Raw genomic sequence first — 16,124 nt, 5'->3', positions numbered from 1 at the left:
ATTTTGGTTCTGAAGAATGTGACAGAATGACTGAGACGCTAAACCTGTATGTTAATGAGAGGTGTGAGCGTATGTATTTTGAGGAAGGAAGGGGTCTTTTCGGTGACAGGGTTCGACTTAACATCATGGTTTCCTGCGTGTAAACGAGCGGATTTCTCTACCACATTTTCCAGGAAAATGCAAACCTGTTAAATTCTCGTTTCTCACTGTGATCAGAAATGGCCCTGAGCTGAGAAATGAATCCACTACAGCCTGGGAAACCATGCAGCGATCAATATCTATTAGGGAATGGAGAAGTACAGGCATTATCATCCCATTTGCCTGTAACAGTAAACGGCTTTAGACCATGTTTTGAGATATTAATACAAGAACAAGATTAAGGCAGTCATTATCACTTGATATTTTTTTAATTGCAGAATGCAAATAAATGTATTCACGTGATCCGATCTGATGATCTTAGCAGACATGAATACGGGAACAGTGATAAAAATATCATAAAAGAGGCTTTAAATGCCTTTTGGTTATTAGCAAAACCTATTTTTATCACTGCTCAAATTTATAGTCAAGCTAAATGAGAACAAGTAATGAAAAACAGGCACTTTTTCTCATAAAATCGATGAAAATGGTTGTAAGTAGACAATAATTATGATCATTAAAAAGATGTGCTTTCAGAAGATTTGTCCTTCAGCTCTTCCCTCAGAAACAAAGCGTGCTATTTTTATTTTTACACTTATTGAAATGAGGTGTATCTGCACAACGGACAGAACATGATGTGCTTTTACTTTCTGCTTTCTATATGTGTTTAGCAGGTTGTTTGTGTAAAATGCTGGACTGTTATGTTAAATAAGGGCGTTATGCTTACCTCTGTCATTATCTGTGGTAAATATAAGGGATTACTGATGCTAATGTAATGATGTTTACAACTGACTCAGATCATGGGGTTTCCTTAGACAATACAATATGGCTCTATAGTGACAAAACCCAACACTGGCACAAGGGTTCCTTAGATAAACTCATTCTCAAATAACCATGTGCGTTAAGTAACCATGTTTTTTGAGAGCAAAGTCACGCTGCACTCCTTCTGTCCTTTTCATGATGACTCAACAGACAGTCAGCAGACTATTCGGATGTTTTAATGAGGCAAAAATGTTGCAACATGCAGTTTTCATATGCATCCCAATTTGTTTATGTGCATTGCTATGGTTTTGGCGATGAAGTCAGTGCGTAAGATATCTGTAGAGACACTGCTGTTTTCTCCTAAACAGAATTCAGTAAACAAAGGACGGCGTGGTTGTTGACTCTGAGTCATCCTTCTCCTACACAGGACAGAGGGTGGGGAAAGTACCCATCTTAGGGGATTCAAATGTCTATAACCTGTTGACCAAGCAGGGATCAAGTTGACATATTTTGATTTACTCATGCAGAAGTAAATCTATATAAAGCAGGGAGGGAGTTTTGGTCCTTGGTGGATATAGACACGGAACAGGGCCTCCCATTAAATATTGTGTAAAATATAGTATTGCATTAGAAGCATTTAATGTTTAAAGAACCATTTTAAAGTCATGCTTGCAGAATTTATGATGCTTGCATTGAAAAGCCATTAAAATAACTATTGATGTACATTATTAAGGCCGCATAAACTATACTATACTGCCTTGCACACACAAATCATGTGTCAGATAAACGTCCAATACAAACTTAAAAAATGAAAAATAAATACCACACGCTACTTAATCCTTCATGAAATATTATTAGCAATATTTTTCAAGCCTTAGCAAGGTTGCTAATGAAATTTCATATAGGTGCGAGTATAAGTATAAACTCACAGAAAAAAGTTACAAAAAGGGATGTTGCGCTTTTAAAAGATATATCTTTGTACCCCTAAAGGGTGCATTTTAGTGCTTTAAATGTACGTATTTATACCTAAAGTGTGTATATCAGTACCTTTTGAAAGTGTGCAGTCCCAGTGACAGGAGTTTCAAACCTCCCACAAACCTCCACCGAAGGCCTTTGTACTTAAAGTATTAAATGTCAAAGCATGGGACTCTCACAAAGGAAATACATTTGTATATATTTAGAAACATATTTAAACTACTGGTATATTTGTGCATTACTGGCCCACATCAGCCCAGCCTTCCCACAAGCTGTCCCAGAGGAGCCGCTTTATAGCAGCACTGCCCAGCATTTTCAACAATTTATGTAAGTTGCCTGTGGTACAGAGAGAAGGGAAGTTATCGACTTAGACGTTAAGAGGAAGCATGTGAATTGCTGGAAATGATATCGGAAATAATTTGAAATGCACAAAGCGTGCCTTTTTATTGCACTTTAACAAGAAAAAGTCAAAAGCATTTGTCAGATTTTGCTGTCTCCAATTGCAAATAGTACAAATGCACACTTTACAATAAATTCTAATTATTTTACTATTTTGGTTTCTTCATTCCCTCAAATTATTACATTAAATCCAGTTATTTTCTTCATTTAAATAAAACAAATATATTTAACAACAATAATTTATACACTTTTAATTAAGTGTTCTGCTTTAGAACATCCAATGGGAGATCTTTCTGCTTGCATTATTTTTCTTTTCAGTGTGAGATCTGCATAGTTTGTGTTTTATGTTTCCCTCACTTGAAAACTCACAAAAGATAAAATCTTGCATTGGAAGTAAAAGATTTCATACAGCAGCGTAAAAACCAGAACATCATAAATGAGCTCTGTAGCACTGAAATGACTCTTTTGTCACCAGAGTTGTGGGATGACTTGTGCTTTAGCCATGCTTACAGCACCTGGTGATCATGTGGGCCGGGATGTGTTTGGGCATGTGGTGCTTACAAAGACAACAGCAGCTCATCTCCCCCTTACAGCAGATGAATCATTTATGACTCATTCTGACTCATACCGAGAGTGTCTGTCTACTACCCTCTACTGGGAGTAAAGAGAAGCAGCATATGGATTGATAACAAAGGCAAATATTTGAAGGTGTTTTTTGTCTCTTATCATCCACATGAGATGCTGTTATCTTTCAGCTTCTCAGTCATAAACCTAAAACACAGTATCATCTTGCAAGGTGAGTGCATTGTCTGTTCCCTGCGTAAAGCGTGGGAATGTGGTGCCATCTAGTGAAAAGCCTGCCATGCGCAACTCTGCTAAAACTAGGACACGATTTATATGCATGCATTTGAATTATGCATGAAAGTGGTTTTCATATGAGCAGATTTTCAAGGACATTAGGAGTTTCAGCTGCGCTGAATAATTTCACTGGAAGGCAGTTACAGTTCAGATAAAGATGAAGCCTTCCCGTTTATGCAGAGCTCTTCCTGAAGGCTGGCGTATCAGTTTGCCATCCACATGCTTTCCCAGCAGCCCCCATTTATCACCCTGCCCACAGTCTGAAGTGCCTGGATGTTCTCTCAGCTTCCTGTTTCCCGGCAACCAGCATCTCAGTCCTGAGCCTCCACCTTTCTGCCTCCAGGAATTTTTTTCTTCTCCAACACAGGACATGTTGCATAATAAATTATGCTGATATCCATGTTTTAATAACCCTTTTTACGGTTTATTACCAAAATGTAATTGCGTAGCTACTTGCCTTACTATCAGGACTTTTATTGGATCATGTCAATAGTTTAAGGCATTGATCCAGACTTCAAGTATTATATGTACGAGAACAATTCAAAACTATGGAGAGAACTGAAAAAAATATATATAATATATATATATATAAAATATATATAATGCAAAATGCATAGGTGTGAATATCTGAATGCATATTAGGACTAGCAAGGGTTCAGCTTCAGAATACCATTTTGCTTGTTTTATAGGAATACAATAAAAAAAATGTAGCTAAATGGAAATAAGCTGCTTGGTGAAATATGTCACTTTGAATTGTAAGGAGGTCATCTGTGTTTTTTGATAGTCTGTTAGGAATTCAACTACATTTGCCACTTTAAATGTACACTTGTGGCAATTTATAGTGTTCAGTAATAATGTTATAAAAACGTATGCAGGTAGTGTTTTTCAGCGATCACGTGACTAGAAACAACGCTGACATAAGTGCGTCAATAACTAAAAATGACGGCTGGTAATAGTGAACGCCTTCATTTCATGCGCTTAGTTATATTTACCAGCAGGTGTCGCTGCAGTAATATTTATTTTATTAGAGACATTTATTTCACGCGCTTGTCTAGCTGTTAGATCTTAATAGGTTTGCATGGCCGGTTTTGCGCTGTAGATAAATCGTTAAGGCACATCCGTTTCACTTAAAATATATTTAAAAGGCGATATTATATGCATTTATATATGAAGAGAGTTGTTGGTGGTGTCATGTGGAACATTCTGCAGGCCCAAAGGTCCAGGGGCACACAATCATTTTTGGAGAAAAAAAGGTGTAGGCTATGAAGAGCCAAGATTCAGTTATGGTCTTGTATAGTCTATGTGTTCACCTTGTCATGATTTAGTCTTTATGTACTTAAATCCTGACCTTTTTATAGCAATGACAGTCGAAAAAGGGGAAAAAACTAACAAAACTGTAATACTGTTATACTGTAATACTGTTTATACTTAGTAAAGGCTGCAGTCAGCCATTAAAAAGTTGAAAAAGAACAGTTTTTAGTCTCTCTGTACTTAAAAAACGCATTCCTGTAAGATGCATTGACTTTTCTGTTGATATTTGTTATGTAGAATTATCAGTAAAATCCATGAGCCATTAGGAACTTTGGGGTGTTTCATTTATTGACCATAGTACAGAAATAAAGCAACACTTCTCAACAGAACACAACAGGTAATGAACAGTGTAAATAAATAAATAATGGCATAAAAAGTGACAACAGAAATAAACACAGTAACACTATCTTTTAATCGCTGTAAGGTTCGTCGTGTGCATGCTGTTCACTACATTATCTAAGTGGTCTGTTTATAAATGTTTTCCCTCAGCAATTTAATAAAGTGCTATATCTAACACAATCTTGATTAAAACTTTTTCAATTTTTATATTTTTCTATTGAAATATTACATTTTAAATATAGGCATCTAAGTTTTGTCAGTCATTATAAATGATCTAAATAAGACTAGCATAATTTATATACATGTTTATAATTTTTAACACAATATTTTAATAAATGTTTCAACTGAAATACAATGAGATCATCAAAACTTTACAATACCATGAAAAAATAAAACCACTCAAATAATACAGATTTTTTTTATGTCAGATGAATAAAATTTGTAAGTAATCTTATTTGTATGTGATGAAAATGTGTATAACTCAAAGACAAATGTTTTCTTGTCATGTAAAGTTAGAAGTTACATTTCAGCCAATTTAACCATGTGAATAGATATAGTACTCCATGAATACAATACAGAAAGCAGTTGCCATTTATAATACAGTGAAATCTTCCAAGCAGTTTATTTGACTTGTCTATAAAAATGTATCTGACATATGCTTTTGTCTGCCGTACTGATCTGACTATAGTTTATTGTAAAGAACGGACAAACCATTGCAAAATTTTAAGTGAATTTGCATTTTCCTTGCCAGCATGCATTCTCCATGCAAGTGCATTTTTATCCTCTCAAGGGGCTAAAGACAATGACTTTTAGACAATATTGTATTGCAAGAGAAAATGAGACTTTTTCCAGAGGTTCTCCAAAGGTTCCTAGTTGTTATATCCTCACTGCAACACACTAGCACAAGAAATATAGTTATAAGCAGGCCCACACAAAATTCACAGAAAGTTCAGCAACTTCCACAGAACTCGAACATCTGTCATTCACAAAGTTTTACACATCCTCCACTCCCTGTGTTTATTAAATACTTTATTATTTATTATCTTACTTCATTATTTTAAGCTATGCCTAAAAGAGTGCAGTGCTCTCAGCTCCATTTAGCACAATTTAACCGTATTTAATATCCATAATGCAGACGGATTTAGTTCCAAATATAAAAAAAGCTTCTGATTCTGAGGAAACAGATTTTATGACAAAGCATATGTGCTCATATCTTATAATAAGTACTGTACATAGCTTTTTATCCCATAAGCAACTTGTATTAATTTTAGTTTTTAGTGCCAGATGGAAAAAAACAATAAATATAGTCTATTAAAATACATATCTAAAAACATTAGTCATTTAAGTTGTATTTTGTATAGCAAAAGCTGGATAATACTGGATGCATAGGATTATATAATGTCATCTAGAAGGTGTGGTGCACCAACCCAATCAAGCATCCTTGGTTCAGACGCTGCCATGATCATACACATGAACTGCTTTCCGGTTCTCTTATCAATAGGATAGATGGTGGTGGGAGTGAACCTCTTGTTGCTCTCAACAAACTCACAAAGCTGGTTGTATATTTGTGGAAACTCATGGCGAAGGAATACACCCCGGGTACGAAGCTCTCTTTGAATATTAATGAAGCAAATCTCTCTTGCTTTCCTGCCTTCTTGGCCCTCCTTGTCAATGTCAGAGGTCCCTGGGGGTGGGGTGAGAATCAGAGTCTCCATTTCACATTCTTTCTTAAAGATTTTCTTATCTGGGCTTGAGGAGGCCAATGAGACCTTGGCATACTTGCGAACTGTTGGCATTTGTAATTTGGGTGAAGGAATTTTAGGCACTAGGTCTCCAACAGCAATGGATACATTCAGGAGAAAACATTCAGTGGGGTCGTATTCCTTGCCTGCATTCTGCAACTCTTTGCAGTATTGCCCAAGGTTGTCTTTGAAACTGTCTAACTCTCGAAGGGACAGGTATGTTGGAGAGATGGTAAGGCTGTCAAGACCAACTTGAATGAAGTTATCTGCACACCCAGGGTTTGGAAAACCCAAGAACAGAACTCCTCTCCCTCGGGAAAGATAGCCTACCCTCGCAATGCGTGAAAAAGATTTATGAATGTCAGAGTTCTCTCGACAGTGTTTTAGAATGTGTCTGCAAACACTACTAATGCGGCCATAAAGACAGGTCTCTTTATGCGTGTCCCAGTCTTCTCGTCTGCAGTTTCGGGAACAGTAGTAGGTGTAACAGCTGTGGCAGGACTTGAAGTACAAGCAAGCATTGAATGTACTGTCTTTGCGTAAGCATTTCCTGTTGGAGCACACCATAGTGTCATCCTCATCTGCAATATGGTTCAGAGAGACATCCTCAACACTCCTCTGAAAACCTTCACAACCACTGTCTGGGTCTTTAAATGTGTCTGGGCTGGTCTTTGAAGAGTCTGTTTGTGTGTTCAAGAGTCCTGAATCCTCTTGATCTACATCCCGCTTCCCTTCTTTGGTCTCGTCATCTTGAATCAATTGTTTGAGCTGGTCTATCAGATCTGTACTTGGTCTCCTGCTATTTTGAGGCTTGTAATCAATGACTAGGTCGGCTAGCAGCTCATCAAGCTGTTCGAGGCTTTGCTGAAGGGAGTAATTAGTGTTCTTTCTCTCTGTGGATTCTGGTGGGTTTGCTGGTCTCTGTGAATTGTGCAAGTTTGCAGTTTGACATCGCCCTGTGTTTTGCGTATTCCAGCTGCTAGTTCCCGCATCTCTCTTGTTGCTATTTGCTGCACGAATGTCATTGTCAGTAATTGTAATCTCTGGGGTTACAAACCATTGGCTCTTTGCACTGTTTTGTCTGTCACCAGCACACTTTTCTAGACAGTTTTCAGAGAGGGACAAGGCTGCGTACCGTCTCGGCGAACTAGAAAGGTTCACGATAACCGGTTGTTGATTGTTATTCGAAGGAACTCCTGGTCTTCCGTGATTGAGAAGGTTCTCATAGCTCCTGCCTCGTGAAACGCCATGCTCTCTGTCCATATGAGGGATAATAATATTGTCCCAGGATTTTGAGTAGTTCCGGACATCTGCTCCTAAACGACTTGGCTCAGCAAAGTCATTGGGATACCAAGGGCTTATCGATGGCACTCGCTGAGGAGTGGCCTGTGAGGATGCGTACTGACTGGAATATGTAGCAATGCTTGACCGGTTCCAGTCATCTGAAAAGACCTGGGACATACGTGGCCGCCGCCGGCCCTCCGTATGATACGCTCTCATAGGAATGTGTAAATCTGCTGGGTGCTGGCAAGGCCGTGTATAAAACATCTTTGAGGGCTCAGAAGGAAAAGCATATGCTCTTGGATCCTCCTGAAAGTATGTTTCACTCTGAGGGGTGGATATGAAATATGGTCCAGGCTCACTCACTGAATACGGTCTACCATAAAACGGATCCAAGGGTTCGCGGTGGGAATCTGCATAGTATGAACGCACAGGCAAGGTATGAACCCAGCGAGTCCTTGGGTCAAGTACATACTGACTACTAATGGATGGATTTTGGCTGTTGCTGCTGTTAATGCTGTACTGGTCATCCTGAATATATGTCCTACTGGGTGGGTGAACTGGATACCTGCAGGGATCATCCGTGTAGAAGAACTTGGTAGGGATGTTGGGATTAGACAAGGTTCTGTACTCCCTTGGGTCTCTAGGAGAAGTCCTTCCAAAAGGAATCTCTCCAGATTGAATGTAACTACCGGACAAGCTGTTGGGATATTGATATGCTTGCCTGTAGTCCATGTTGTAACACTCACTGGGAGTAGGCGTTCTAGAGGTGGATAACTGACTTGGAAATGAGGTTCTGATCCCTGATGTTGAGGAATGCTGCCAGGGAACATTACTTCTGTGATTAGGCATCTTCCGTGCAGTGTGCTGGAGAACCGAGGCGTCTGGCTTAATATCAACACGACACCGGACGTGGGGAGTGTTAGCTTGTTTCTCCTGTCCGCTTTCCTCAAAACAATCAGAAACATAGAGGGGTGTGTGGGGTTGTAACTTGATTGGATGAACCTCGTTAACTAAAGCCCTGGTAGAATGGGAGGCTTCTCGATTTGGTAAACTTTCAGATCTCTTCTGGGGGTCCACCGGAGACCGACGCCTCGTGGTTGCAGTTGGAGAGACTGTGATGGGTACAGGGGTCAGGGTGGCTCGAACCCTTGGAGCACTTTTTGAGCGAGGCTTGCCATGAATACTAGTCCTTGCTGCCTCGTTGCTTTTGTCTGTGCTGATTTGTTGATGGGAGAATCTTGAGTTGAAGAGATCGGGTGAGGAAAAACGTAAGTGTCCCTGCTGACCAATGCCATTCCAGACTGTATCCTTACTTACTGTTTGCTGATCAGACCTGTAAGGATACTCCATTGACAAGGAAATGTCCTTTGGGTCATCCAGTGACTCAATGAAGTCAAAGCTACGGCAGTGTCTTTTGTTAATGGTTTCAAAGTTTTGATCCAGTGGGCCAACCATTTGGGAATCACATTGCTTAGAAGATCCAGAATACTTTGAGAGCCCACAGTTGGGGCCAATTTTTATGTCTTGATACAAAGTTGATGTTAATATGTCAGGGGGATCTGTCCGTGTCATCTTAAATGGACCCCCGTTATTTCCCCCTTCAGCTGGTATCTCCTAGAGAGAATAAAAAAAGGCATTATTAGTTATACATGTCATGGCACTAAGACATGTTAGAGAAAGTAGATATAGAACATGTCAAACTTATTTAATGCATGTACCATATATGTCTAAAGATGTATATTTGTATAGCTACAATAATACTTATTTTGGTAGTATAGTCATTTTCGAAGTTCAGTGAAAAATCTTTGAATATCTTCACATTCAGAATCAATGTAAATGTTATCCTTCTGTTAAATGTCATATCATGCATAAACATCAGTCTGTGCAGAGAAATTGCAGAATGCTAAACAAATAAAACAACACTGAATTGAAAATCTGAATTAATTATGAAGATGGAGGCCTTGCAGCGTCTCAGAAGAATAAATTAGTGTACAAGGACAGAACAAATTCAATTTTCCCCTCTTTATCTCTAAGCTCTGTGAGAGGGGAAAAAAAGTTTTCTGATTCACATACCAATTAGATTACTGAAGTTGTTAAAGTTTTTTTTTACGTATTTAAACATATAACAGCATAATTATATATTTGCGATCTCCATGTTTTGCACATAATAAGTCTTTCAAATGTAATGATTCATTTCTATCAATGTAATTTTTTTCTTGCAACAAAAAATACATTTTACCGCATCCTACTGCAACAGCCTTACTCCTGCCCATTAATAATAATGCCACTCTGGTCTATGGGGAAATAAAATGAATAGACTGGAAATAAGGTTAAAAAAAGGGGAGCATATAAACTAGCAAATGTCAGATGGTTGTTTTACCATATACAAGAGAGTTATTGCACATTGCTCATTTTGAATGAAGACAATCTGTTCTGATCCCAGAATTCAGAATTCAGCTGTGCCTAAGATTGCTTAGAAACACATAAGAACTGTGCAAGTAATGCATGTGTGCACATTCTATATTTATGCTTGCTCTGATTTTCACTGTTCCTCAGTACTTTGCTCTCTTGAGCCTAGCTTCCGTTGTCCTATGAAATATTTGCATTTCTGAACAAAGAATGATTCTGATTGTGTTTGTCTAAACCCTGTTTCTGTGTGTGACACTGTTCAATTACACATTTCTTTTTCACTGAATGTTTACCAGTGGTCAAATTATATAACTTGTTATTTATCCTGCAGACAGCAAAATGTCGGCACATGTCTATCTGTGCACTGTTTTTTAGGCTCAAAGCTTTGCATCATGGCTATGCAAATTAAATTGTGTTTACATAATATAGATGTTATTGAATTGGGTTGCCTATTTCTCTTGATATACAGTAAAACAGCTGTGCAACATTAGCAAATGATAGGAGCTAATTTTGAGGTAAAATGTTTGACTTTTCAGGGATTCTTTAAGTGACAGTAGGAGCCCCACTTTACTGGCTACCTCCTTTCAGCCAACCCTGAAAACCATCTGTTCATCCTGCTGAGAGAGGACCGACGAGCAGTCTAAACACACAAGCACAAGCAAAACACACACACACACACACACACACACACACATACACATACTCACTCACACTCACACTCACACCTTCACTCTTTTTTTCTAGATTCATTTACAATAGAACTGGATTCTTAGCTTTTGAACATATTCTTGCACTGTAAATGTTTTATGCAATAACATTATTAAACCAAATATGTCATACTTTGCAGGGCAAAGTAAAAGCACAGTAAAAACGCTCCAGTGCCAGAGGATGTACGGTAAATTGTATTTTAATCTTGTTCACGATTTCAGCTTCTCTTGCTTAATTAAACATAATTGTCTGTGATATTTGCCCACTGGTTATTTATCATGAAAGGGTTTCATTTTCATTTGACATTTGCATTAGTAACAATACTCTTCAAACTTTCATGCTGGCGGATGCCAAATTTTAAGAGTCTAAATCCCCAATCAAAGTTTTTCTTTCCTTAAATAGTTATATTTTCAGCCTGCCCTGGCAATTTAAATCTGCATGCAAACATCAAGGATGGATTGTAATAAATCTAAACATGAATCTCATCTATATTCTATATCTATACATCTATATTATTTGCGAAATATATGTATGTATTTGCGCAATACATTGTTTTAAAGAAAAAATTGAATTGAATACAAGGAATTTTACAAATTTATGTTTGAGAGAAGCTTCTTGTTGCACCAGTTTTCATAATGTATAAATCATTTATGTGAGAAATACGTCAGGAAACTAGATGAAGTAAAAGAGAAAAGTATATCTTTTGATTTTTGATCATTCGGAGGAAACGTCCAAATAAATTAATGTCTTTTAAATTAAATGTAATTATTTTGGCGCAAAATAATTGTGATTATCAGTTTAACCATTAATGGGCATTCTATAAGTGACACAGTATAACTAGTAGGCCTAATTTTTGATATTGAATCTTTATTTAAAATTATTTCTGCACTATATCCAAAAAATAAATATTAACATTAACTGACGTGCATATTTAGCAATTTTTGTGTATCCTACGGGATGGGCCGAGTCACAATATCTGCTGATACTGGTAACTCCTCATCTCAGAAGATCTCAGGTAGACATTAGTACCACTTGGACATAAAGGGTAATAAAACTCCTGCGGAGCTCAGATCAGATCTGCTGCAGCTCTGTGATTGATGCAGCTGGGACTAGATGACTTCCACGACTATTGTATTACATGTCTGCTGGGAACAATTTTCAGGGCACAAACAAAAATTGCACTTTAAAGTGCACTAAGCACTTCATCTACTTTTGGAAGCGTTTCCTCCAGTGTCTCTGCAGCCAGAGGTGAACGGCACCATGTGTTTGGCTGATAACCCATAACTACTTTGTGTCTCAGAATCTTAAATGTCGTTAGGACTGCTCCATTTACCAATTGTTAAAGAGAGCTGAATCGCACATTTTAAAAGCTATTTATAAAACACTGTCACTCATGGCAAATGCTTACGAATCAGGTTCCTTTGGGCTGCCGTTTTCACTGGTTCTGTTTCTAGCTGACTAAGGGTATAAGTGTCCTTTTGGTGAGCTAATATCTACCCACCATCTCTCACAGTCCGTCTCCTTAGCTCTTAACACTGTAGGTCACAAAAAGATGAGTAACATAAAAGCCGGTGCTGATAAGCTTGGCGTTAATGCAAATTAGGTCAACATAACACATATAATGAAATAAAACATTATTGTATCACCCCTATTTGACCCACCTCTCTGTACAGTATTAGATTACACTGAATCACCAAGAATAAAAAGATATTTCCTTTGGTCAGCAAATGCTTTTTACCCATCTAACCAGCATTTAGCAATAATTTAGAAGGGCGCAATTATTTAAAAGGAAAGTTCCACAAATAGAAATATAATGAGGACAGAAAATAGAGCAAGAGAGAGTTTTGAGGGCAACGTTATTTTTCTCTTAGATTAAAACATTACAAAGCAAAACGCGTCCATCTTGGGCAAGGTGGATGTTAATAATCCCTTTCTTGCTTTATGCAAGGTGGCTGATCGGCAGGAGTTTTCACAGCTAGCAGCAGAGCCAGTACCTATCTGCTCTAGCACAGTCAATCACCACCTGTCTGACACTTCCATCACAGTCTGCCAAGACTATCTTCCTCTCACTTCTCAACCAGCATTCAATCTCCAAAACAACCACTTATAGGAAGTATGCACATATATTTGCGCGAGAAGGCATTCAAGTTCATCGTAAAACTGATCGTGAAATATGATCTGACCTTCAGGTAAAGCTGGGTGCACACTGTACAATTAGGGCACCATTTGCAAATCCTATAAGATTCTTTTGATCCTAGGCCAAAATCTGTGGCTAGTTTGACATGTTCGCTGACCTTTCGATTAACGACTACTGTGATCAATTTTTACCTTCAATAATTCTTCCAAATTTCTGCCGCTGTCTGAAGTTTTGAGTCATTTTTCTGCAGCGTGGCTTGTCTTCCAGTGAGTCACGAGAAGAACAGAATCTACTGACACAAATTGTGAAACAACCGCTACTTGCTCCAAAGACATCATTTTGATGAATGATACTCAAATCGATGATGCAAAAATAATGCAGAATCACATCTGAAGTGAATCATTTGTGTTCACTGGATATGACGGGTCAGTTACAGACATTGTGAGTAACGCTAAAATATCTTCAAGCTACATTCTGACTCCAAGACAACAGATAGTGTTAGCAGTAGTGCTTAATCTCAAATGATGCCTATCTCCTTAAATACACAACCCATTCCTCAAACAAGCTTGCAGTGGTTTTTTTTTCTGGCCGGATATGAGGCATAGAGGCTATATTTGGACACAATGGATAACGAGAAAGATGCATCTGAGTATCTCAGTGAAAGCAGCCCAGCTGGATGATTCTGTAGACTTTGGAGATTTGGAGGTGAAATTTCTTTTCTTTTCCAACAAGAAAGCTCAAAGGATTCTTAGAGGAACTGAACGTCCAAGCAATTATACCAACCTATAAATCATATCTGTCTTAAAGTCTCTAGTTTATAAGGTCACGAGACAAACTAAGCGGAAACTAAAGGTTTTTCTCCAGTTCTCTTTTCAACTGTAAACATAATGTCTGCATTCAGCACATTAACTGTCACTTTAAATTGCGCATTTATTTTCCTCTTAGACTGTGCAATTAAACTAGATTGCTGCCATTATAATCATTTTTGCCTGAGGCTAATTCGGAGGCATATGAGATGAAATTATAGGACCTGTTAAAACACCAAATACAGATCATTTAAGTGTGTGTTTTTAATATTTTTTGGATTATACATTTACAGAGTCGTGATGTGCACCAACTGGGGGCACTCCATCATTTTATATGAAATGAGACCGTTTTACATGGTTAATGTAAAAAAAATGTCTTATTTTTATTAAGCTAAATCAATAATAACAATCACACAATCCATTCAACGCTTGAGGGGGTGACTGTCCTTAACATTTCAGGATTAAGGCGCTATGTCGTCAGCTGTTGTGCTGTCTAAAACGCAATGAAGAAAACATTTTATTCAGTTTCCAGTTTGGCTTGCAGAAAAGTGCTACAGTAATTTATAGAACAACAGGTGCAGCCCTATTGCTGCAGTGTACAAAATGACTCTTATGTTAGTTTTTAGCATGTAAGTTATTTTAAATATGTATATAAACAAGTTAAGCATTTAACCATGTCTTTGATTCCAAGCAGAGTATAATTTTAATGTCCCGATCTCTTTGATAATCCACTCAAACATCTGTGCTGCTGGGTAGTTGACGCATAACATGCTGGTAATCCTGTTTTTAAGATTTTAGGTTAAACAGTATACATCACTGCTCACTTTAAATCGTGTCATGGCTTGCAAATTCATTTTTCCAGCACCATAATTATTCCATATAGTCTCTCAATTAATAAGGCGCTGTAAAAACGACACGTGAGCAAACGGTTATAACGTTCACCGACGGCTTTAGATGAAACAGAACATGCTAAAGCGCAGGATTTGTCAACTTCCCAAAAGTAAGCCCTACTGTTAAATGTAAAGCCTCGTTTGCCCGTAAATGCGTAGTAAACTTACTCCTCCCTAAACCTTCTCCGGACAAGCACACATACCACATGCCCTGTCGCCTGGATACCCAGCAAAACCACAAAGTCAACTGTGCACAACCTACACAATTACAAAGCAGCCCGATTTACAAGGTCGCCACGATGCGTGCCGTGTAGTATCAACATCCCCCTCCGTCTCTAATAAGGTCGTCAGTGAATCTGACAAAACATTGAACATTTCGTGCTTTTGCTTGCGAAAGTGCAGCAGGAAAACGAAACCTCTGCCCGTCGCACCAAAATGTAACACAAAAGCACACTTTGTTCTCGTTTATTGCTGCGGCACGAGCCCCGCACTCCCCAGCATCTCTCGTAAAATGACCTAATGTCTTTCGGCGCAACATACATCATTTAGAGTCAAAGCTACCGCGGCCGTATCGGTCTTACTGAGACCACTGCGGTCTCACTAATTCTTTCTGAGACAAAAGTTTAGTTTTTCCAGTGTATTTCAAGCTTTTGGGAGTGTGCGCATTTATCTTACCGTCTTCGTCCATAGTTAAGATCCTCGGGATGCTATCACCTGACTGTTCGTTTGGAGATTATGTGGTCTCCGTATCATATTAGATGCTGTAAGGTGGGCTGCTTCCAACTCCTTAAGTATTGTTGTTCGCCCACTGGTCTCGGGGGCGTACTGAGACAAGACGAGGGGGTGTGACCGCATCCCTCGCGCGTTGCGTTTCTTGCGTGAGATGCAGAGTGACCGCGCATGCGTGCGACTTTGGGTGCGCGCTTGAACCCTGCCTGGCTGCGCGCTCGCGCGTGTGTTTGTGAGGAGCACGAATCTCATGCTGAATAGGCATATGCGATGGCACAGCTTTGAGATGTGATTTTAATTATGAAGGTGTCATGTCTTGCTGGTGGGCTCCAGTCCATATCCATTTCGAGAAGACGGTTTTTATTATATATATATTAATTAGTTAATTAATTAATTAATTCATTTCCCTCATGTTGAGATCAATTATTAATATTTTTTAAAGAATCTTTGCCTCTGTCATATGATCCTCTATTTAAATAAATAAAAAAAAAAAATATATATATATATATATATATATATATATATATATATATATATATATATATATATATATATATATATAAATGTTGTAAAAAAGTACCTCCAAGGTCAAAGTTGCACCTCTTTTTCCACTACATTGAAGTTTGTAATTCACTTTAAT

The 16,124-nt window shown here is 38.2% G+C and overlaps 1 protein-coding gene across 2 annotated transcripts; it reads right to left on the bottom strand.

Moving 5' to 3' along the window:
• Positions 1 to 4,707: 4,707 nt before the first annotated feature.
• unm_hu7912 (un-named hu7912) lies at positions 4,708 to 15,639 on the bottom strand. Of its 2 annotated transcripts, XM_043246740.1 has the most exons (3): positions 15,431 to 15,639; positions 6,207 to 9,419; positions 4,708 to 5,676 (listed from the first exon to the last, which is right to left on the bottom strand). In XM_043246740.1, exons 2-3 carry the CDS (start codon positions 9,375 to 9,377, stop codon positions 5,656 to 5,658), a joined length of 3,192 nt encoding a protein of 1,063 aa, XP_043102675.1. In that variant the 5' UTR covers positions 9,378 to 9,419; positions 15,431 to 15,639; the 3' UTR covers positions 4,708 to 5,655. The 2 variants fall into 2 exon arrangements, with proteins under 2 accessions (XP_043102675.1, XP_043102674.1); XM_043246739.1 differs by having other exon boundaries at positions 4,708 to 9,419.
• Between the last annotated feature and the right edge of the window lie 485 nt (positions 15,640 to 16,124).

The sequence above is a fragment of the Puntigrus tetrazona genome, chromosome 8 (genome assembly GCF_018831695.1).
Source record: "Puntigrus tetrazona isolate hp1 chromosome 8, ASM1883169v1, whole genome shotgun sequence".
NCBI classification, from domain to species: domain Eukaryota; kingdom Metazoa; phylum Chordata; class Actinopteri; order Cypriniformes; family Cyprinidae; genus Puntigrus; species Puntigrus tetrazona.
The sequence above is the reverse complement of the archived record's forward strand: the minus strand, read 5'-3'. Positions and strand labels throughout refer to the sequence as shown.

What these genes read in the sequence shown, in the direction of transcription:
- unm_hu7912 (XM_043246739.1), bottom strand. Translation starts at nt 9,377, where the DNA reads ATGACACGGACAGATCCCCCTGACATATTAACATCAACTTTGTATCAA.